At 35.3% G+C, this 23981-nt stretch overlaps 4 protein-coding genes across 7 annotated transcripts; 1 reads left to right on the forward strand and 3 right to left on the reverse strand.

Annotated features, from left to right (window-relative positions):
* Positions 1 to 56: 56 nt before the first annotated feature.
* Positions 57 to 2803, reverse strand: LOC111805328 (putative pentatricopeptide repeat-containing protein At1g69350, mitochondrial). 2 transcript variants are annotated; one of them, XM_023690352.1, is made up of 2 exons: positions 943 to 2803; positions 57 to 852 (listed from the first exon to the last, which is right to left on the reverse strand). In XM_023690352.1, the coding sequence occupies exons 1-2, from the start codon at positions 2687 to 2689 to the stop codon at positions 260 to 262; spliced, it is 2340 nt and encodes a 779-aa protein (XP_023546120.1). In that variant the 5' UTR covers positions 2690 to 2803; the 3' UTR covers positions 57 to 259. The 2 variants fall into 2 exon arrangements, with proteins under 2 accessions (XP_023546120.1, XP_023546119.1); XM_023690351.1 differs by having other exon boundaries at positions 57 to 2803.
* Positions 2804 to 3786: 983 nt separating this feature from the next.
* LOC111805309 (probable WRKY transcription factor 57) lies at positions 3787 to 7376 on the reverse strand. 3 transcript variants are annotated; one of them, XR_002816650.1, is made up of 5 exons: positions 6911 to 7376; positions 5788 to 5931; positions 4903 to 5357; positions 3965 to 4097; positions 3789 to 3878 (listed from the first exon to the last, which is right to left on the reverse strand). XR_002816650.1 is itself a non-coding variant. In XM_023690313.1 (4 exons), exons 1-3 carry the CDS (start codon positions 7246 to 7248, stop codon positions 4937 to 4939), a joined length of 903 nt encoding a protein of 300 aa, XP_023546081.1. In that variant the 5' UTR covers positions 7249 to 7376; the 3' UTR covers positions 3787 to 4097; positions 4903 to 4936. The 3 variants fall into 3 exon arrangements, 2 of the variants coding, with proteins under 2 accessions (XP_023546081.1, XP_023546080.1); XM_023690313.1 differs by having other exon boundaries at positions 3787 to 4097; XM_023690312.1 differs by lacking the exons at positions 3789 to 3878; positions 3965 to 4097 and having other exon boundaries at positions 4191 to 5357.
* Positions 7377 to 12203: 4827 nt separating this feature from the next.
* LOC111805307 (beta-glucosidase 40-like) lies at positions 12204 to 17052 on the reverse strand. Its single transcript, XM_023690310.1, has 14 exons — positions 16615 to 17052; positions 16414 to 16480; positions 16169 to 16227; positions 16010 to 16085; positions 14519 to 14590; positions 14328 to 14415; positions 13992 to 14247; positions 13795 to 13910; positions 13495 to 13718; positions 13346 to 13377; positions 13156 to 13258; positions 12970 to 13078; positions 12686 to 12879; positions 12204 to 12506 (listed from the first exon to the last, which is right to left on the reverse strand). The coding sequence occupies exons 1-13, from the start codon at positions 16759 to 16761 to the stop codon at positions 12708 to 12710; spliced, it is 1521 nt and encodes a 506-aa protein (XP_023546078.1). The 5' UTR covers positions 16762 to 17052; the 3' UTR covers positions 12204 to 12506; positions 12686 to 12707.
* A 2547-nt stretch (positions 17053 to 19599) lies between these two features.
* LOC111805308 (COBW domain-containing protein 1) lies at positions 19600 to 23439 on the forward strand. The gene is made up of 9 exons (XM_023690311.1): positions 19600 to 19852; positions 19972 to 20189; positions 20277 to 20391; positions 21095 to 21184; positions 21416 to 21589; positions 21680 to 21799; positions 22378 to 22488; positions 22908 to 22989; positions 23090 to 23439. The coding sequence occupies exons 1-9, from the start codon at positions 19718 to 19720 to the stop codon at positions 23146 to 23148; spliced, it is 1104 nt and encodes a 367-aa protein (XP_023546079.1). The 5' UTR covers positions 19600 to 19717; the 3' UTR covers positions 23149 to 23439.
* The last annotated feature ends 542 nt before the right edge of the window (positions 23440 to 23981 follow it).

A 23981-nucleotide genomic window follows, 5' to 3' on the forward strand; every position in this document is an offset into this window, starting at 1 on the left:
TGCTGTAAACTGTAAACGGAAGGTCGACTTACCTTTGCATCATTGATTTGTTCTTTGGGGGAAGATGTTGATGATCTTCAGGAAAGAATACCCTCCACAGATGGTATCAGTAGGGACCTGATAAACTTATCTACCTTGTCGACACGATAGAACGGCTTGGAATAAGCCATTATTCCATTGAATCTCAAGGTTTGTACTCTTTTGAGATTGATTATGCTCGGAAACCCGGGGAGTCGAGGAATAAGAACAATGAAGGTGTCTAAACTATAGAATAAGATGACGAATCGTTGTATTCTGAATAAGAACTCGTATCATACGATGAACAATGTGGCTGTACATTATTAACTTCTTCCTGAGAAAATCTCTGAAAGTTATCTATATATCTATGTGTATCCTTTGTTTGAGAGTGAGAGGCATCTCCAGCTCCAAATCTGTAAGCTTTCTTACCAAGCTGAATTACACTGTATGCAGGAACCTTTTTCAGCCCTGTACACTTCATCATCAACCTAACTTTCCGAAACTCGTTCCATTCTCCCCCTTCTGCGTATATATTTGATAACAATGTATAATATCCAGTATCATCTGTTTGAATGTTCAACAGTTCGCTTCGGATGTTCTTAGCTATGTCCAATCTCTGGTGGATTCGGCAACCATTTAGCAGAGAACCCCAGATGCTAGCACCTGCTGGAAATGGCATTGATTTGATTATTTTGTATGCTCCATCAAGGTCACCTGCACGACTAAGAAGATCGACTATGCAAGCAAAGTGTTCGATTTTGGGCTCAATTCCAAAATCCCGAACGGAGCTGAAGAAGAGCATCCCTTCTTTTACACAACCAGCATGACTACAAGCTGAAAGAACATTCATGACAGTAACATCATTAGGTTTAATTCCTGATTCAAGCATTTTCGAAAAGAGGAAGATAACCTCACTAATCTGACCATGCACACCATAGCTGGAAAGAAGAGTGCTCCATGACACTAGGCTCCTCTCCGACATATTGTCGAAAACTCGCCTCGCCGTTTGGAGGTCTCCACACTTTGCATACATGTCAACTAGAGCTGTTTCAATATAAAGATCTTTTCTAACACCAAAGGTGATAACCTTGTGGTGGATCCATTTCCCTTTCTCTAGAAAACCCAAATGGGTGCAGGCTTGAATCACACTAACGAAGGCAACATCCCCAATCTCGAGACAGGTCAAATACATTAGATCAAATAAACTGATAGCTTTAGTCGAGTAACCATTCTGAGATAACCCACAGATCATAGAATTCCATGTCACAACACCTTTTGGTTCCATCTTATCAAATATCATGTATGCTAAGTCTACAAAGCCACATTTTGAGTACATATCTATTAGTGCATTCAGAACATATTCATCCATGAAAGGCCTCTTGATAACATGACCATGTATTTGCAGTCCCAGTTGAAACATACCTTCATTTCCAGAAGCAGAAAGAGAGCTCGCCAGGCTGAACGAGTCGGGCATAAGCCCTTGTTTCTGCATCCTCACAAAGAGAACAAGTGCCTCCTTCAACAACCCCTTTTGAGCATAAACCGAAATGAGCGTATTCCAAACGACAATCCCTCTCCCTCCAACTTCATGAAGTATCTTCTCACAGTGATCGTGTTTTGCAGCCCCGGCGTACAGTTCGAGCAAAGTCGGTCCTAGACAATCAAGGTTAGTGTCTAATTCGTTCTTTATGACAACACAATGAACAGATTTCCCTTCTCTCAGAAGACCCAAATTAGTACAAGAACGTAGAATAACCATCATAGTCACAGAATTTGGTTCAACATCAGTGTTTCGCATCGAAGCGAACACAGCTAATGCTTCCTGGAAGTAACCACCTTGGTTATAGCTGGAGATCATTGCAGTCCAAGTAGAAGTGCTATGGTGAGTAACATTCTCAAATAAAATCTCTGCACTGTGTAAGCTACCACATTTAGCATACATAAAAATCAACGAACTATCCAAAGACCTATCACTTTCCATTCCCATTCTCAAGATATAGCCATGAACAGACATTGCCAGCCTCAAAACTCCCAATTCACCACAAGCCTCAGCCACAGTGAGTATCGAAACAGAATCCGGTGCCACACCTTCAGAAACCATACAACGAAAAGTATCCAAACCTTCAATTATCTTTCCATTCCCAACATTACACGAAATAATGGAACTCCAAGACACCAAATCTCTCAGTGGCATTTCATCAAACACCTTGCAAGCACTGTCTAAGTACCCCAACTCCCCGTACATACTAAGCAACGAGGTTTCCACAACAGGATCCATATCAAACCCAGATTTGATAACTCTTCCATGAACCCTTTCGCCAACACTCAGATCGCCAAACCCAGAACAAGCTCTCAAAACGGACGGGAATGTGTAGGCATTAAACTGAATTTGTTGGCATAACATTTGGTGATAGAGATTAATGGCTTCCTCGTAAGAGCCGCTCCAGACATGGGATTTAAGAAGCACGCCCCACATGAAGGAATCGGGAGAGTGGAAGCTGCGGAAGACAGATTTTGAAGCTTGAAGATCGCCCATTTGGGAATATGATTCGATGAGCTTTGTGGAAGCAAGTGCGTCTTTATGAAGGGCAGTAACGAGGAGGTGGGCATGGAGTTGAGTGAGCGTTCTCAAGGTGGTGCTGCACTTAAACAAGGGCATATAGAGCCCCATTTTGCACAATCCCTTCTTCTTCTATTTCTCCGCCGTTCGCCAGCTACAGCCTAAACGGATGAGCACCTTTCGCCGCCGTCGGCGGAGGATTTATTTTTCCTTTCATAACCTTTTTCCGCCCCTCGAACGACTTCTTTTTTNAAAAAAAAAAAAAAAAAAAAAAAAAAAAAAAAAAAAAAAAATAATAATAATAATTTCTAACTTTTTTTTTTTTTAGTTTTATTTATCAAAATTTATAATTATTCGGATGCAATCTTAGAGTATTTTTGTACTAAACTTGGTACCACTCTGTCAAACTCATTAATACGAAAAAACTTTTAATATATTTTATATATTTTTATTTGGCTCGGGTCAACTCGAAGGTTTTGCCTATGATCCCGAAATCGAACCGATTCAGTTCGGGTTCAGAAAATGAACTCAACCCTACCAGAAATGCTAATCAAACCCAACCCAACCCTTATAGTTCGGGTTGGGTTGATCCGGGTTGTCGAGTTGTCAGGTTGAATGTACACCCCTACTAGTATCAACAAATATTTTTTCTTTAGGTCATTTTTTTTTTCCTCCCGCTCGACGTGGCTTCCTCTTTTTCGGTTCGGTTTTCCTTTTTTTCCTCTCAATTTTTCTCGAGGGCGATCTCATAGGCTTCGTGAACCCAATGTCAATCTTATGTCTTGCAACTCTTTCATATCATCTCAACGTTAAAAATCTAAAATCTCGAAATTGTCCATCGGCCTAGATAAAAGCAATTGATACAGAGGTGCATTGAGAAGTTATTAAACAAGAACAAGTTTTTTTGGTGTTCGAACTGAAAACGATCTACGATGTAGCTATATTGGTCACAATCAGGTTAAAGATGATGAGCATTCATAAGCTGAATTTAACCTAATTGAGACATTAAAGACAGCTTTTCTTTTATATATAAAGTTTACTTTAATTTTTGAACGATTATTTTTATTTATGTTATTTCATCTCCTTTATTAAAGCAACATTTAAATCCAACTAAAATAACATGTAAATAAATAAATAAATAAATAAATAAAGCATTTCAATATAAATAATATTTTGGAAACATATTTATAATTTTAAATAAGATTAAATCATGTCAGCAGCTTTGGGGATTGCATGCAGCAGGCAGCAGCTTTTAGGGGTTTCTATTTCCAGCTTCCATGTCCACTTTCAGTTTCAGGCACTAAAACAAAAGCCTTGTTAAAAATCTGCCTTCTTTTTTGTTCTTTTTATGACTTTTCTTAAAGGAAATTACTGACTACTACTCACTTTCTTTCCCTTTTTAATTTTTACCACACTGTCAAACTTGTTTCACTGTTCAGTAATAACATCAATTTGCAGTTCCAATTGCATGGATACCACTGGAACAGCAACAACCAGTTCATCTTTAAACCCATCTCACCTAGACAACAGTTCAACTAGTTAAGATGACATTTTAATAGAAGATCGAGACCGAAAACTATTATTTTAGGACAATAAATAGAGATCACGACCCTCAAGAAAAGAAAAAAGTATGTATAAACTACTGATAAACGGCATGCATAAAGATTTCACCACCACAATCATACATCAAAACTTTTAGCATCACGACACAATAGTAAATGTCTAAAAGATCCACTTCCAAAGCTACATACATAAAGGTTTCATCCTAATCAGTTGAGCTATGTTTTATTTAGTAAAAGAACGATTCAAAATCTAAACACATTTTTCAATGTGTTAGGATAATAATTTACAAAAAATTTGAACCGCACCTAACCAAAATTCATGAAACAAACCCTTTAACCACCAACCCAACTTTCATCATAAACAATGGCAATTAAACACGTTTAATTCACTTACAATCCATCCATACATGGTAGGCTCCCCAATGAGTTGAATGAAAATATAGGCGACATAACCGACACTCTTTCTGATATGTACAAATTCAAGCATGCATAAAAACGACCATACATGTATATAACCATCCCCAATTTGGCTTTTTGGGCCAATTACGTACAAAAAGACCCCATCTTCCCCTAGACATGAAATATTATTCAATGTGATGGTCACACTCTGGTTGTTCTTTTAAACCGGTAGATATGTGATGAAACTATGATTATTTTTGTTTCTTTCTTCTAATTCTATATCCAACGGTATAAAATTATCAACCATATTGTGCCAATCAAAAAAATAATTTTATGTATAGAGATAAGTGAAGGAGTTCATACCACAATTGGTGTGTTGATGAGTAGTAGTAGTGGGTCATGTTCTACGCATCATGCCGGGCGGCACAATATCGCCTAGCAAGCCCTCGTCGGAAGCAACTTGAGGCTGTGAGTTTGTTGGTTCTTGTTGCTCCAACGACAACGCATTGGATGATGATGATGCTGCTGCAGTGGACAAGTGCTGTGAGTGGTGGTCACGGGCAGTGGGAGTGTCATTATTATTATTATTGTTTCTGGGCAGCGGCTGAGTTTCATGGTAATAAATATGTGCGCCTTGAGGTGAAAATTGAGACCCAAAAGCAGCTTTGTGCGCCATGTTAAGTCCACCTCGAGGGAATCCAACGGTGTGATGACAGTGTTGCCCTTCATATGTTGTTATCACAACGCTTGGATCTTCAGATGACCGTTCTACCCTTTTCTTCACTGTGCATTTGCTGTTCGTGCACCTATAGTAACTCCTGAAAATAATTAATTATACCCTTTGTTATGGAACATTATTAGACTAAATATGTAATTACACACTAAAAAAAATATCAAAGTTAACGAAAATAGTAATCAATTTGCGATAGTTTAATCTAACAAAGACGAGACATATAAATCTGTATGTATCTACCTACTTATGTACCTTTCTTTGTTATATATGAATACAAACACATAAAATTAAGCCTTTTAATCTTTGTTCCACATTCTCGGTTGATTAAGATAATATCATTCAACCTCAAGTTGTAACCCATGGATCCGAAGTTATGGCTAAGTTACCCTAACATAATCATTGAGTATGTTTTTTTTTGGAAATGTGAATTTATGTATAGAACAAAATAGGTAGAAAATAGATGTCAATATATATATATATAGATAATCAGAAGTAGGATCATATAGATTACCTACCTAGGAAATGGACTGTACTTGACAGCCTTTTGGCCATATTTCCTCCACCGGTAGCCGTCTTCAAGATGATCAACTTCGCTTTTAGTCATGAATGCAAATCGTGGCTGCCGTATTCGCTTTTGCCCCTTCTTTTTGACCTTCTGCCTACAAAATATTTCACCTACATTTGTGAAGTAAAAGCAAATTCTTGAAAATCAAACCAATTCTGTTCTAAAACACAGTATTTCCCTCATCAATGTAATATTTCACACTAAACTCGAATACCCAAATGTTCAGAGTTATAAATTTCGTATAATTCAAGGTATCACGACAATCTCGATTCAAAAGCCAGATGTTCGAATTTACAGGCCTCAAAAGAATCTAAATAAGCAATTAGTAACATAATAATAAAATTGGAAAAGGGGAAAACAAGGTGCATTTCATTAAGCAGAAAACAAAAACCATTAACTCAGTGATTATGATGTAATTAGAGAAGAGCAAACGATCCATCATTTCAAAGAACCCACAAAGAATTAGGTAACGACAGACCCAGATGGACCAGAAAGAAAGAAAAATTAAAATAAAATGTTTTTATTGAAGTATAATCAAATCATCCATGGTAAGTACATGCAGTAAAAAATAATAATAAAAAATAAAAAATATTTCTTATTTTTTTATTTAACAGATTTAACATAGCGCAAAAAAAGAATTAGAGTGAAGGGGAATGGCATTCCCGCCGCAATAACGGCGATGTTGGAGGACTAGTTTCTAAAAACTGCAAAACGGTCCCTATATTTTAATGTATTCACATTCAATAGCCCCTGCTTTTATCGAATTTACGAAACTACCTCCCCAACTTGCAGGATGGGGTTTCAAGCAACGAGTACTTGCACTCTCGCCTAATTTCGTGTGCTCTTTTCGAATCGAAACCAAAATACAGCAAATTACCAGAAACCAAAACCGCATGAAATTATTCGAAAACGGTTATTCCGATTAACTCTATACTAAAATTCGAAGAATCTGCGATTTTAATTTATTTTAGGGCAAAGAGAGAGAAAACAGAAGCTAATCTCGCCATTAAAGTTGCAGAACGAAAACAACGATGATGAAGTAATGAAGATACTGTTAATCGATCAGAACTCACGGAATCTCAGGCAGTTTCTCCGGCGGTTCTCCGCTAGAACTGGAAGACATTGAAGGATTCGACGCGACTGGAACAGGAGCATCAGGACTCTGTAATCCGCCGGTTTCATCGACGGCCAGCGCGGAGGTTCCAGGTAAATCAGGCTTGTCATCGAGGAATCGTGTAGGTTGAGCATCGTGGGAGAGGAAATTCCAGCCGAATTCAGTGAGGACGGCGGAATCTCTATCGGCGGGAAAGAAGTAAAAAGAATCAGCGGAGGGGAGTGCGTTGGTCCAAACAGTAGAGGAATCGGCGGTGGAGAAACTCGGCGGAGAATCAGGATTGTGAGAAGGATCCATGATCGGAATCGGAGGGGAACTGAAATCAGAGGAGAGAATTAGGGTTTGTGTGGAGAATGGTACGTTACAGATTACAGAAATGGAAAGGACGCGTAGTTTTGTGAACTTTTTGAAAGGTTTTCGAAAGCTATGTCCCCTCAATATACAGTTCCATCCAGAGAAAGAGAAGCTTAGAAGGGGGGAACATGGAAGGAGCGTGGGCCCCACTCTCCCTCCATTTTTTAATTATTTCATTAATTAATTAAATAATAATAATTAATTAAAAAAATTAGCACCAAGTATCAAAAGTGAATATTAATTAAATTTTAATTCATATTCTACCGAACTTTTCATTGGTTCATGTACTTCCTTATAATGATTCTATCGAATAAACACGAGTAAATTAAACGATATTACTGTACTAATTAGGGTTATGAAATTTTTTGGGCACGGGTAAATTAAACGATATTCCCGTACCAATTAGGGTTGTGAATTTTCCGTTCACGAGCAGTATAGAATTAGTAGTATGTGAAAACTATTCAAATGAGCACGGATAAATTAAACGATATTCCCGTACTAATTAGGGTTATGAATTTTCAGTTCACGGGTATGAAAATTATTCCGTTAGCCACGGATAATTAAACGATATTCTCGTACTAATTAGGGTTATGAATTTTCCGCTTAAAATAATTAAATATGAATTAAATTTATGACTTAATTATAATTAAATTTATAATTCAATAAAAAAAAAAGTGAGGGAAATATTTTTTAAAATAAAAAAATTACCAAAAAAAAAAAGTTAAATAATGCCGCTTTCCGACACAGAGGAACACCATGTTTTTCTGCACCATCACGTAATTTGCCTTTTTATTTTTTTAATTCGCTTTTTTTTTTAATATTAATTAATTTATTTATTTTATTAATTTATTTACGTCGCCACGCAAACTTCCAACCTCTCTATCTCTCCTCTTTCTCTCTCATTGTATTTAATTTTACTTAATGCAATGTTTCCCTTTTTTTGTATTATTTATAAATCAATCCTTTTATATCTAAAATCGAAAATAAATAAATAAATAAATAAATAAAATTTAAAATCAATAATCTATTATCGAATCTAGAGGATCTCAAATATGTTTTTAGTTTGCTCAACGCTAATCAAACGTAGTCATTCGGTTCAGTCCGACGAGTTAAATAGACATCTTTAACGCTCGTTCATTTTTTTTTTAGTTTGCACTATATGAACCGAACGTAATCATTCAACCATTGTTTAGGGTTTAGCTAGTCTTTCGTATGCCGAGATCGACATCTAATGTGTAATTGTGCAATCCAACTACACAAGATCGATTGAAACCCAGATGATAGTGACACGATGGCCCGTTAGACAATGACTGGTCTGCATGAGTGCTAGCACGTCCTCTTTTGGATGCCACGATGTTGACACATTAAAGCCTATACATATCCTATAAACCGTATGAAGTGACTTTCTTCGTAGCTACAAATACATCATTGTTACTCACCTCGACCAAATTTGACTCCGTATATAATTTACTTGCTGGGTTTTGACCCGTGCACTTACACGACCACATTTATCCCAACTACGCCTATCATCGGTACCTAATACATCGAGTATTTTAAATATATATATATTATTAATGAAAGGATTTACCATCGTTATCAATTAATATGTACTTATCGATAATTTGTATTAGTGTCGTTATCATGTTTTATTTTATTGAATTTTTTCAATTTAAATGATTATATTAACTAATCGTATCATGGTTTAGAGTTAAGTTTAAAAAAATGATTTTTTTTTGCTCGGTAAACTGGAGTACGAGTATCAATACCAAATAGAGATGTACACTTAACTTGCCGGGAATCTCCTCATTAGCTACATGTGGTCCGAGATAAAGATGGATTATATTCTCTATCTCCGACCCCGCTCTCCACATTCACCTTTATCTATCTATCTATCTATCTATATATATATATATATATATATATTGTCAGACATGATATGCCTCAAAATGTACTATAGGGAGATACGACTAGTTGTCAACTTCTCCCTACCCAAGGTTATATATTGTGAGTCGTCGTTATTTATCTCTTGCTTGCTTATATAACGTCTCTTTCAAAAATCTCTTTTTCGAAAATCTCTCTGCCCTCGTTTTCTAAAACCTTCTCTTAAAACCGAGGCCAGAGGCTCGAGCATACGTCGCTTGGCCGTAGGCGACGCAAGAACGTATTGGTTTAGCTCACTTGTCATTGGAAAGTGAGTGCTGCACAATCGCAAGTCCGCTGCCATCAAAAGTGCGATTGTGACAAGTGGTATCATATATATATATATATATTTTGTAACATTGTAATATTAAAATTTAAATTTTAGAAATTGAAATAAAAAGAGGGAATGGAGATGGAGAAGGGTTCACGTCTCGGTCCCGCCCAATAAGGACAATTTGGTAATTTAGTTATAATATAATTAATTTAAAATTAGTATTTACACAAAATAATATAAAATACATATAATTAATTAATGCAGATAGATCATAGGATTTATATAGCTGTTAACGAGTGGTTGAAAAATTATTAAGGGGTTGTTTTGGGGTTCCAAATTATTATTATTTAATAATTGAAAACCGTTGAAAATTAAATAAAAATCAATTTATCTTGGGGCCACCAATAAATTTTTTTTATTTATTAATTTTTTATTTTCCTTTATGGTTCATTAATATTATAAAACGATTTTTTAAATAAATAATATTTTTTTTAATGTTTTCGTTGCATCTAGATTTTGAATTTAAGATTTTAAAATGTTAAATTAAAATATGTATACTATAATATATTAAAAATTATACGATATTATAAAATAATAATTATACGAAATTTTGAATAGGTTTTTTATATTAACTTAATATTTAATAATTAATAAGTGATTAGTTCTATAATTTATAAATATATCAAATATATTTAAATCAATTTCTTTGGATAAACACGAATTTGAATATATATATATATATATATATATATTAAAATTTCGAGTTAAAATTGATTTTTTTTCAATAATTGAGTGATTTTAAAAAATTTAAAATCGTATTAAAAATCATCCCGATATAATTAAATAAGATTTTATTTTATTTTATTTTATTTATTATTATTATTATTATTTAATTAATGAGCTAACTTGATTCTAAAGCAAAAATGTCATTTTCACCCCCACACCCCCAAACATTTGCTTTTTACACTACCAACCCAACCAACCATTTCCTTCCTCCACATATATATATATATATATATTTAATTCTAATTCAAAATATATAAATATAATTGAAATTGTCTCAATCGGGAAAAAGGTTCCTACGTTAACACCTATGGAATTTGAGTGCAAAATGGCCCGGAAGCGAAAGTGAAAAAAAAATCGTATTTTAACCATTTATATGTGTAAGATTCTTAAACTTGAGCGTTTCCTTACAGATTCGTCGAAAAACATCGAAAGAAACAAGAGTTTTTCAGATAGTGATTCGAGTGCCTCCACGAGGGTCTTTTCATAAGGGTTGAGGTTGTGAAGTCTTGTCGACACGAGTAAATGTTTTTTTTCTATTTTAAATAAATAAATAAATATATATATATATATATAATCGTAATAATTTTAATTCTACATACCCTTGCATTCTTATATTTCTTGGTCATGTAATTTTAAGTCATTTTAAAAAAAAATTAGAATTATTTTAAAAAATTGAATAAAGCGTACCTTATTCGGTTCAGAAAGCTCTCTTACTATATATTTCATATTTTTCTATAGCTTCAAAAAACGTCTCTCATTAATTACAATGTCGAGTTGTTCCTTACTCACTTGTCCTCTTACCTAAAAACCTACCACGACGTATGACCTACTTTCCCTTTTCCATTTTTACCCAAACAAACGGCCTCTAAATGTTTTAGAATCTCACAAAAATAGAATTTTTAGCAAGTTTTACCTACGATAATCGAGAAAAATCTCTCACCCAAAAAGCCTATCGTTGCAGAAATTTCTACCGAATAACTACAACTTTGTACTCGATTTTTTTTTTTCCTTCTAGGGTAATGAGATCTCGGAGAGCGAAAATAATTTTATTATAGTTCAATAGTGTGAGATCTCTTATCAATTGGAGAGAGAATGAAACATTCCTTATAAGGGTGTGGAAACATCTATTGATCAGACATATTTTAAAACTTCAAACAAAGACAATATTTGGTAGTGGTGGAGTTGAGGTGTTACAAATAGTTACGAGCGTAAAGGAATGAAGTAGAGATAGATATGAACCTAAACCATGACGAACAGTGCCCTACCCTAACCCTAACCCTAACCCTAGTTGACATTTATATTAAAATTTGGTGGGGCCTACATAAAGCCACTGAAGGACACGTGTTGTATTATAAGGACGGGCCCACATTGTCAATTCAAGAGATTTTGGAGATTTTCAACTTTTGGTAAGTGGAGGGAAAGCAACAGACCAATGCCCATTGCCCACAGACAAAATATCTCCCTTCGCTTATTATCATGACTTTTTAAACCCCTAAATAAAAAATTAAAAAAAAAAATTTAATTTTGTATTTAATAAATTATTAATTTTTTTTAAATAAATAAAAGTTGCAGTTTTAAATTTTTTTGGACCAAATAAGTATAAACAAAAGTTCGATTAATTTAATATTAATAAATAAAAAAGAAAACCAAATATTCTCTATAAATTAAAATTAATTTAATGAGAATGGGCCTCTTTTTGGGCTTTTTAAACTTGGGCCAAGTCCATTATCATAGAATCATTGCCACATAAATTAAGAATTTTTCAAATTGGTTATAATTAAAAATAAATAAATAATTTTTAAGAAACCCTTTAGTCTTTCAATTTTGATATTTTTTTTAATTCACNAAAAAAAAAAAAAAAAAAAAGTTTATAGACTCGATGGATACAAACGCGTCAAAATTTAGAGACTAAACTTGGTGTCGTTGAGGTATAGTGATATACATTCTCACATGCATGTCCGATGAAACAAACGTCATCTAGTAAATAAAATATGTCAACATAAACATAGTTCAACCATAATTGATATACATTCCTTCTTTCTTGTTAACTAGATAAGGCATAGACTCGAATAAAGTATCAGACTACGTAGGTTACTACGACAACAAAAGCAAAAGCATCAAACTGTAACATTAACCTTCTTTCAAATACTCGGACTTCTAAGAAGCAAAGAAATTCTTGAACCATTGAACCGAGTCCTTGGAGTATCTCCTTCCGCTTATCCTGTGATCAACATAGTTCAACCATAATTGATATATATTCCTTATTTCTCGTGCTCCAAATTTGTTGTACTAACATAATAATAATAACAACTAGATATCAGACTACGTAGGTTAACTCGAAAAAGTTCTTGATGAACATGGACCCAACAACAACAACAAAAACAAAAGCGTATCATTAACCTTCTTTTAGATACTCGGACTTCTAAGAAGCCAAGAAATTCTTGAACCATTGAACCGAGTCTTTCGGGTATCTCTTCAGCTTATCCCGATAATCAACATAGTATAGGCCAAACCTTGAAGTGAAACCAGCTGCCCACTCCCAATTATCCAACAGAGACCAAACAAAATACCCTTTCACATTGCAGCCATCTTCCCTGCAGTGCACATAACAACAAGATTGCATGACAGAAAGAAACTGACCAGACAAGCAAAATCACCATTGACACTGAAGAAGAAGAACTCACTTAATGGCAGCCAGAAGGCTCGTTAAGTAGCCATCGTGGTATCTGATCCTCTTTTCATCCTTCAATGCTTCTTTAATTGGTTTAAATGGGTTATTTGGATCGTCCATCCCTGTTGTAACACCCATTAACAGCGAGTCAGATCTTTACTTTTTGTCAAAAAAATTTGAGCTTAAAGCCGAGTGTTACCATTTTCTGTGATGATCACTAGTGGGTTTCCATAGTTGTTCTTGATGTAATTCATTAAACTTCGCATCCCACGAGGAACTATGTATAACCATATAGAACTTGCCTGCAAGTTCATAGAAAAGATTTGAAATCGATTTGAATCTATGTTCTTGTCTTTTGGTTTTTGCTAAAGATAAGAACAGAACCGTACCCTTTCTGCAATGGTTTTCAGGCCCTTGAATGCTGCATAAACAAGAACACAGAACCAGGGGAGAGTATTAAAAAGGGTACACTTCAAATTCTGATTCTGATATGAGTAAGTTATTCAAATGAGTTGATGTTTAGAATGAGAGTTCTTACGAACGGTGAAGGCACCAGAATCAGCAATGGTGTCATTCAGGACAACCCCAATAATGTTTGTGTGGTTATGATAAGCGTAAAATGTGGTGTAATGATTTATACCAACAAAATCCAGAGACCCTTTTACCAAAGCCGCCTGCGGCTGTGAAAACCTCGGCAGCCGCTCTCCCGCTCTGCTTCTCATGGAGGTCGGATAGTCACCAAAGATCAACGGGTTGAGAAACCTGAAAGTGAATGAACTTAGATCCCAATATGACAGAAATTGGGGGAAACTGATAAGAATTTGGTATGAATCATCACCATCCAAGCTGAAAATCTTGAGCTCGTTGAGCAGCTGCAATGTCCTCGGTGGAATTCGAACCTGGTTCGAACCAGATAACATCAAGCGAGATCCCAAGCACTCCCCTCTGTCTCCTCTGCAAATAAAACCCCCAAAATTTCACACCATTTTGATGAAAATGTTCCACAATCTCAAACAATCTCGTTAGGGTTCTTACCTTGTACTTTCTTCTGTAAATATCAGAGACGGTGGCGTGAGAGAGGAGAACATTGTGCGCAACAATGTAAGGCTCAGTAGCAGAGTTTCCACTCCGACACACAAAATGGAGAAGAATGGAGCAGCGCCCCGGCGCCTGGAGACCGACATCATAGCCCTGAGTAGCGAATGTATGCGGTTCGTTGAACGTGATCCAATGCTTCACTCGATCGCCGAACCTCTGGAAGCACGTCTCGGCGAAAATCGCGAAATCATTTCTGCAATTTCCAAGTTACGAATTGAAATGGATACAGAAAAGGATCGGGATGGGGATGAAGATTAGGGTTTAGGGATTTACATGATCTGGGGGCTGAGCCAGCCATTGTACTTGTCTTCCAGAGCTTGAGGAAGGTCCCAGTGATAGAGAGTGACATAGGGTTCGATTCCTGGTTGAAGAGAGTGTTGGAGGATTCAAAAACCATTGAATTTGAATGAGATTGAAAGTATGGGGAAATGGGTGTTGAAGAAGAAGATGAAGAACATTCATACCGTTGGCTAACAAAGCATTGACGAAATTGTTGTAATGATCAACTCCAGCTTCGTTGATCTCTCCACTTCCATCTTCACACAACCAAATTCACATCACACCTTATTTCTTTGTTTCCATAATCAATTCATAATTCCTCAAAATATTTCTTTAAAATTCCCACCAAAATTTAACAAACTAACTGTTAAACAACTCCGCAATTATACGATATTGTCCATGAATGACTCTCCATCCAACACCTCCCCATGATCAAGGGAGGGCCTCATACCAATAGAGAGACTATTATTTGATTATAAACTCATGATCATTCCCTAAATTAGCCGATGTGGGATCCAACACCTCCCCTTGAACAAAGTACGCCTCTCCATGATCGAGGCTCGGCCTCATACCAATGGAAAGAGTATTTTTTGATTTAAACCCATGATCATTCCATAAATTAGGGGATGTGGGACTTTTATCATCCAACACCTCCCCTCGAACAAAGTACGCCTCCCCTTATTCAAGGTTCGGCCTCATACCAATAGAGAGAGTATTTTTTTTATTATAAACTCATGATCATTCCCTAAACTAAACNACTTCCATCTTCACACAACCAAATTCACATCACACCTTATTTCTTTGTTTCCATAATCAATTCATAATTCCTCAAAATATTTCTTTAAAATTCCCACCAAAATTTAACAAACTAACTGTTAAACAACTCCGCAATTATACGATATTGTCCATGAATGACTCTCCATCCAACACCTCCCCATGATCAAGGGAGGGCCTCATACCAATAGAGAGACTATTATTTGATTATAAACTCATGATCATTCCCTAAATTAGCCGATGTGGGATCCAACACCTCCCCTTGAACAAAGTACGCCTCTCCATGATCGAGGCTCGGCCTCATACCAATGGAAAGAGTATTTTTTGATTTAAACCCATGATCATTCCATAAATTAGGGGATGTGGGACTTTTATCATCCAACACCTCCCCTCGAACAAAGTACGCCTCCCCTTATTCAAGGTTCGGCCTCATACCAATAGAGAGAGTATTTTTTTTATTATAAACTCATGATCATTCCCTAAACTAAACGACGTGGGACTTTCATCATCCAACACCTCCCCTCGAACAAAGTACGCCTCCCCCTAATCGAGGCTCGACTCCTTTTCTTTTGGAGTCCTTTGTTCGACATTTGAGAATTTATCGATCTACTGACACGACTAAGTTTAGGGCATGTGATACCATGTTAGATGAACACGACTCCACAATGCTATGATATTGTCCACTTCGAGTATAAGTTTTCATGGCTTTGTTTTGCACTCTCTCAAAAGGCCTCAAACCAATCGATAGAGTATTATATAAGTTTTGATTATAAATAAACGATCCTTCCCTAAATTAATGTGTGATTTCATCTTCCAACAAACGTAAAAAATAAAAACTAAAATGTAATTTAGTTTTTTCTTATAAACTAATTATAAAATAAAAAGGAGAGAGAGAGAATTACTTGGGAAGATTCGAGACCAGGCAATGGAGAATCGGTAGGCATCCATACCCATATCCTTCATCAGTTTAATATCTTCCTGTTTCCATTATTTTTTTTATTTATTTTCTCAATTCTCTAATTAACATTTAATAATTTAAATTATTAAAAAAATACGGTTACCGGATAACGGTGGTACTGGTCCACTGCCACATCTGCATTGCTAAAATCAACTACCTTTCCTGCACCATTTCATAAATAATGATTATATACATTTAATTAAATAACAAATAATATAATTACAAAAATTTAAACTTTTAAAATATTATANAAAAAAAAAAAAAAAAAAAAAAAAAAACTTAAATATTAAGATTTATTTTTATTTAATTTTCCCAATATTTTCTATAAAATGAATAAAAAATAATTACCAAATGAATGGGAAAATTTGTCCCAAACTGTGGGTCCCCTTCCGTCCTCCTTCACGGCTCCTTCGAACTGTGTTCACATACATNATATATATATATATATATATATATATATATATATATATATATATATATATATATATTATAATTTCAAATTTATAATAGCATATTATTTACGATAAGTAAATAAATAAATAAAGGAACCTGAAAAGCAGAGGATGCGGTTCCGAAAACAAATCCGCTCGGAAAACCGCTTCTGGTAATCTGCGCGGAACAAATCTGAAACCCTAACACCACCATTACCACTGCCAAACCGACGCCAACGGCGGCGCCTCTTCCTCCGGCAACCATCGCGGCGAGAATTTAGGAATTCGAATAGTCGAGATTTGGTGTATGCGTCGGAGAAGTGAAAGAAAAAAGCAGAGAAAGAGAGAGAATTTGAAGAAGTGGAGAGAGAATGTGAAATGGAAGGGCGCGAAGAAGTCGGTAGTGACGGTGGCGACGGTGGTGAAAGGGCGTCAAAAAGAAAAGAATCGGCCGCCTTTTTAAAATCGGGAGCACTACTGCCTTTATGTGGAAATCCAACTCAGGACAAGTCCCTCAGTTCACACGCCTTCCATTCATTTTATATATATATTTTTTCCCACTTTTTTTTTTTCTTTTTCTTTTAAATTTTGTTATATTTTTTTTTTGCTCGCCCCCCAACTTTTTCTCTAGCTGGGTTAGTTCGGGTTAGTTAGGTTGGTAACTCAACCCAATCTTAATATTTTTACAACTGAACCGAACTCAACTCTCTATTTTTCGGTTGGGTCGTGGAGTTGTCAATTTTTTTTAAGTATTATTTACCCTCAATTTATAATTATTCCGATACAATCTGAGATAAAATATATTAAAAGTTCCCAACAAACATGATCTATAATTATTCACATAAAAATAAATAAATAAAAAATAACCAGCAAAAATTGTAACATATTAAACATTGTCATAAAACGTTTCTTAGGTTAAAGTAAGAAAAAATATAAGGATTGATCATCAAATTAAATAAACAATAAAAATGATTGATTTAAAGATATTGTATATATAAAAAATACTATAAAATATTTTAATGATAAAATGGACGGTTGGAATAACATATTAAAAAATAATATGAAAAAAATTAATGAAGAGAGTTAAACACGGACGGATTAAAGTAGAAAAAATTATAGGATAGATCATCAAATTAAATAAAATATTTTAATAGCCTATTAAAAAATGATAGAAAAAAATTAAACAAAATAATAAAAAAAATATTAAATTTGGAAGTCTATAAATTTTGAAAAAAATTAAAATATCAAATGTTAAAATTTTAGAAAGCTTAAAATTTCAGAAAGATTTACATAATTAAATATTAAAAAAATCGAACAAAAAAAATTAATGTTCGAGATATTACGTCATCTAATTTGTACACGTCATGGACAAAAGTCCAGGTGGGCAATGACTCCACTCCATCTGGAAGGGAAAAAATTCAGGGTTTCCCTGTCATCTTCTGCCACGTTGGCACTCGCATGTATTGCGCGTGAGGTTATCATTTGTTCCTCTCCTTCACAAACGCCCACTAAAATAACAATAATAATAATAATAAATTCAAATCACAAATCATATATGACAATTCGAGAGTGTTCTACACGCAACAGCTAATGGTGGATGACACGCTTTATTTTAGACTCACGTGCCAACCATTTATTTTTTTAATTTTAAATTAATAACAAATTTATAGTATTTAGTTTATAAACTTCAAATAAATAAATAATATATATATATATATATATAATAAATCTTTGAAAGATTGGACATTTTTTCAAAAAATTAATGAACTTAATTTTTTAATATATCAAGTTGTATATTTCTTTATTAATTAATTTTATTTTTTAAATAAATATATAATTAAAGAGATCATAATTTGGAATATCTTTTTCATATTACAAAAATAAAATAAAAATTCATACCCTAAAGGGAATGTGAAGAAGAGTAGAAGGAACGAGTTGTACACTTTCGTATCAATTCTTTTCCAACACTCTTATGTTCTTTTCCCTTACTCCACTCTTCTTTGAGGTCAATTAAACGAGGAAAAGGCTTGATATGGAAGTAGACTCAAATTCGAACAGGGTTAAGATCGATTAGGACTCGAGCCCAACCGACCATACCCAAGATTCAATTGGGTCACGAGGAAGCAAAATTATGGTACAAAAGCCAACTTGGTCACCTCGGACAAGGTCGAAGAGATTGAGACCTAAGTGACTCAATTTCTTCCTTACGGCTCTTCAAGTGTACCTATGGAAGTAGACTCAAATTCGAACAGGGTTAAGATCGATTAGGATTCGAGCCCAATCGACCACACCCAAAATTCAATTGTGCCACGAGGTAGCAGAATTATGGTACAAAAGCCAACTTTGTCACCTCGGACAAGGTCGAAGAGATTGAGACCTAAGTGGCTCAATTTCTTCCTTACAGCTCTTCAAGTGTACCTCTAGCTCAATGCTGAGAGGTCTAGTTCAACTACTTTTAGTCCAAAGAAAAAACATATAAAGAACCTAATTGGGGCAAGTGCCAGTCGAATACATACGTGTACATTCAACCCAACAACCCGAACCAACCCAACCCTTCGGGTTGGGTTGATTCAAATATATAAAATATACGGTCCCAGGTTGGGTTGTACATTCAACCCGAACCCAAACCCTTCGGGTTGGGTTCATTCAAATATATAAAATATACGGTCCCAGGTTGGGTTGTACATTCAACCCGAACCCGAACCCAAACCTGAAGGGTTGGGTTCATTCAAATATATAAAATATACGGTCCCAAGTTGGGTTGTACATTCAACCCGAACCCAACCCTGGTTGGGTTCATTCAAATATATAAAATATACTAAGAACCCTTCCTTATAATGGGTCTGCAGAGTGGTGCTTTGGCCACACTAGTTCATCCCTATGGAGATAATATTCATTCACTATAAACGCATGATCATTCTCTAAATTAGCCTATGTTAGACTTTCATTCGACAGTTGTTATCGTATTAAATAAATTTATTAACATCTAAATAAATTTATTTCATGAAATAATCCAAATATTAGGAATTTCATAAATTACTATTAATTAATTATAATTAACACGAGCGTAATTTATTTGTGTTCATAATTTAGGGGTGGACCTAAATTGATAGCCCGAAGGTTCCCGCCGTTCTGACTGGGCCGACGATTAAGTAAAGTTCTCTCTTAAATCTCAATTAATTGAAATTTCCAAACCCAAATTCGCAGCTGCTAGTTGAGAAATGGAAGACGAGGAAGATCCACCACTTGCTGTTGAGATCGGCGAAACGATTACGGCTGCCGAGCGGCATGAAGATGATGGTGTTTCTGTCGGCGTTACTGTTATCACTGGATATCTTGGAGCCGGAAAATCCACCGTAAAATCGCCTATGAACATTTTCCACTTACTTATTACTTGAATTTTCTTTGCACTCATCGAATTTGAGCTATAGAATGATGTTTTTTTGTTTTTTGTTTCTTGTTTGGTTGTATTTAGCTGGTTAATTACATATTGAACTCGCAACACGGCAAGAGAATCGCTGTTATACTGAATGAGTTTGGTGAGGAGATTGGAGTGGAGAGAGCGATGATAAATGAAGGTGATGGTGGGGCGTTGGTTGAGGAATGGGTCGAATTAGCAAACGGATGTATTTGTTGCACTGTCAAGCATAGCCTGGTTCAAGCCTTGGAGCAACTCGTGCAGAGAAAAGAAAGGTATTCTATTATTATTATTACATCGGATTTCTATGGAGCTTTTGTGAAAAATACGTTGATGATTCAGTCATTCTCGCTTGTATCTAGGCTCGATCATATTTTGTTGGAAACTACGGGGTTAGCCAATCCTGCTCCACTTGCTTCGGTACTTTGGCTGGACGATCAGTTGGAATCATCGGTCAAGCTTGATTCAATTATTACAGTCAGTTCTTAGTTCTAATTTCTTCACTGCTTGAGTTAGCTTCGCCAGTTTTATTGTTGATTATGGATTATAGTTCGTGAATGTTTGTGAATTTCATGCTATAGTTCTCGAGTAAGTTCTACGATGCGCCATATTTGCTGTTTAACTGAGATTAATCTTCCTTTTAATTCGAGCGTAAGTTCTATGTTGTGGATTATTGAAAGGTGTAGTCCTATATTGACTAATTAAGAGGAAGATCATGAGTTTACTTATAAGTAAGGAACACTATCTCCATTGGTATGAGGCCTTTTGGGGAAACCAAAAGCAAGCCATGAGAGCTTATGCTCAAAGTGGACAATATCATACCATTGTAGAGATTCGTGGTTCCTAACAAACTACGTATTATAATTGGCGAATGTTTGTGATTTCATGCTATAGTTCTTGAGTGTAAGTTCTATGATGCGTCATATTTGATGTTTAATTGAGATTAAGATAGCCATTGAAGCTTAAGTTTTCCCCTCGTAGTAAGGCTAAGTGTATGCCTTTCGTCTTTATGTAGATGTCTAATTCTCTTTCTCCTTCCTGTCCATGTGTGGATGCATGATGTAGGAAATGCTTGAATGCTTAGAGTTAGTTTGATATTCTTTTTCTTATAATCTAAAAGTTTCACCCAATGTAACTCTTTTTTTTTTTTTTTCCTTTGGATGAATTCTTGCTCTAGTAGGTTGTGGATGCTAAAAACCTTCATTTCCAGTTAAATGAGCACCGAAGTTCATCATCCTTTCCTGAAGCATTTTATCAAATTGCGTTTGCGGTAATAATCTTAGTTCCTTTATGGTCTCTGCAATTTTGTACTCGGTACTGTTAACTACGTCTAGTGTTGCATCTTATGCAAAGCTGCTGGGATCGTCATTATTTATCATTTTTCGTTCCACTATTACTTTGTATTCTCTTTTGTGTTGATTCCTTCTCTTTTGCTATATGGTTTCTCAATAATTGTTCAATGTGTACTTAAAGAAGGTTGTGAATTTGTTCTCCGTCATAGGATACTATTATTCTTAACAAGGTCGACCTGGTCACTTCAGAACGTGGTGACGGTGCATTGGAGGACCTGGAGTTCGAAATACGTAACATTAACTCCCTTGCCAAAATCATTCACTCTGTTCGGTGTCAAGTTGACCTGTCTCTGATACTAAATTGCAATGCCTATAATGCAGCTGTAAGTCGTGAACTTATTTTTATCACCCAGTTCATTTTCTATTTCTGGACCAGTCCTGATCTGATACTATTTAGGTTTTTTACCGTTTAGAATACAGCTCATTTAGAAGAATTGTTGAAAGAAAGCCGTTCCCTATCGACTAAGGATCTTCATGATACCGGCGTTCGAACCTTATGCATTAGTTATCATGACAAAGTCGACCTGGATAAGGTAGAGTTCTGAAACTCTGGTAGCTATTTGACCTTTATTAAAAACTAACAGACTCAAGGATCAACTAATTTCTAGAGACAAATTGTGTATTTCCATTAAAAACTGCGTGGTTCCATTCGACTTCTGCATCTTGGAGTTCTGCGATGTTGGTTTGGTGTATCATCTATGTTGTTACTCGTGCTGAATTCTTGTAACATTCTCATCATGGATTTGTAGGATTATTGTAGTTTAAGTTTCTTATGTATTTAAAATTTCCATAACCTGGAGTGTGTCTACAACTAAGAGGAAGGGTGAAAATGTGGTCTATCAAGAGTAACATTAAATCTTGTCAAGATCGATCTTTTACTGTTTAGTTATATATTTCTGTTTAACCTGAAAATCCATTGAAGTAATAAAATTGTGAACTTGGATCAATTTAACTAAGTATTTAACTTTAAAGGTGATTATATCGATCACCCATCTCTACTATGAACATGAGAATTGAAGTAGGTACAACTCAAAAAAGAAAGGAACATAAAGTCTTTCGAGACGTATGGGTTTGTATGTGCTGTTCTCATCCCTGCCTTATCTTCCAACAGGTTCGTTCTTGGCTCGAGGAGATACTTTGGGATAAAAAAGGTGGCATGGATGTCTATCGTTGCAAAGGCGTCTTAAGCATAAAAAATTCTGATCAACTACATACTTTGCAGGTAGATTATGTGTTTAAGATTACCTGGTCTAAATGTTCATTAGGACGATATTTGTATTTGTTTAAAAGAATTGATAATGACAGTTAGAAACATTAGTTCGTCTTGACAGGGTTCATCATCCTTTGGCATGATCATTTGTGATGTTAATTTGATTTCCATAAATTCCTTTCGGGTTTTGAACACGGTCGAGTTACTTTTCTTATCAACAGCAAGGACGTTGTTTGGGCTGTCAGTCATTGACTGGGAAACTCTATAGTTACAGCTTAAAGTTAGGACTAGGCACCACATCTTGATGACGCAGGTCTTATATATATGATTATGACCATTGCATCATCTACTTCTCAATCCATTCCCTTCCCCTATACATTCCATACAGCAGACTTATTTTTTCATGTCAATGACCGACTAAGCATTGGCAGGCGGTGAGGGAAATATACGAAATCGTTCCTACTCGTCAATGGAATAACGGAGAAAGTCAGATGAACAAGATAGTCTTCATAGGTAAAAGATATACAAAATTATCCACTCTTATTCCTCATGAATCTTGATGCTGCAAATACTTAATTGTTTTCTTGAAACGTATACGTTCTCTATAATGCAGGTCGTAATCTGAGCGAGGATGTTCTTAGCGAAACGTTTAGAGCATGTGCAGTCTCCTAAATTTTGTAGCTCTACCAGTTGTTGGATTACATGGGAAAACAAAGCAAGGTGCGTATTGTAGAAGTGCTTGTGCATGAATCACTTATTGTACTGATTTCAAAGTGCTTTTTGTGGGCATTTCTTAAACTTTAACTATAAGAAAAAGGAGAATGTGGAGTTTCTTTTGTAGGTAAATCTTGGAGATTTGTGCAATACTTGTTTTTAGTTTAATCCTATATAACAATTGGACACTCCCTTGTCTCGAACGTCTCGGGACTAAATGCACATATTCTTAAAAATTCGGGACTAAAATGTCAATTCTTCCAAAAATCTTTGATCTCTTATTCGCTGCTTTGTTGTATGCACAACATTAGTGTGAGATCCTACATTAGTTGAAGAGGGGAACAAAACATTCCTTAGTGTAGAAACCTTTATCTAGCAGACGCGTTTTAAAATTGTGAGATTGATAGCGATACGTAACGGGCCAAAGGGGGACAATATCTGCTAGTGGTGGTCTTTGGCAGTTACAAAAAGTATCACAGCCATACATCAGGCGGTGTGTTACGAAAGGGGGTGGATTGTGAGATCTTACATCTATTGGAGAGGGGAACAAAACATTCTTTATAAGGGTGTGAAAACATCTCCTTAGTAGACGTGTTTTAAAACTGTGAGATTAATGACAATACATGACGAGTCAAAACGAACAATATCTACTAATGATGGGCTTGAGCTATTACAATTACTTTAGAAATTATATCCTCGCTCATGGACATATTCTTGAATCAACGATAATGTATTCTTGAATCAACAATAATGTATTTAGTTTTTTCGAGTTTCAATCAATTTCATATTTA

The sequence above is a fragment of the Cucurbita pepo genome, chromosome LG11 (genome assembly GCF_002806865.2).
Source record: "Cucurbita pepo subsp. pepo cultivar mu-cu-16 chromosome LG11, ASM280686v2, whole genome shotgun sequence".
Lineage (NCBI taxonomy): Eukaryota > Viridiplantae > Streptophyta > Magnoliopsida > Cucurbitales > Cucurbitaceae > Cucurbita > Cucurbita pepo.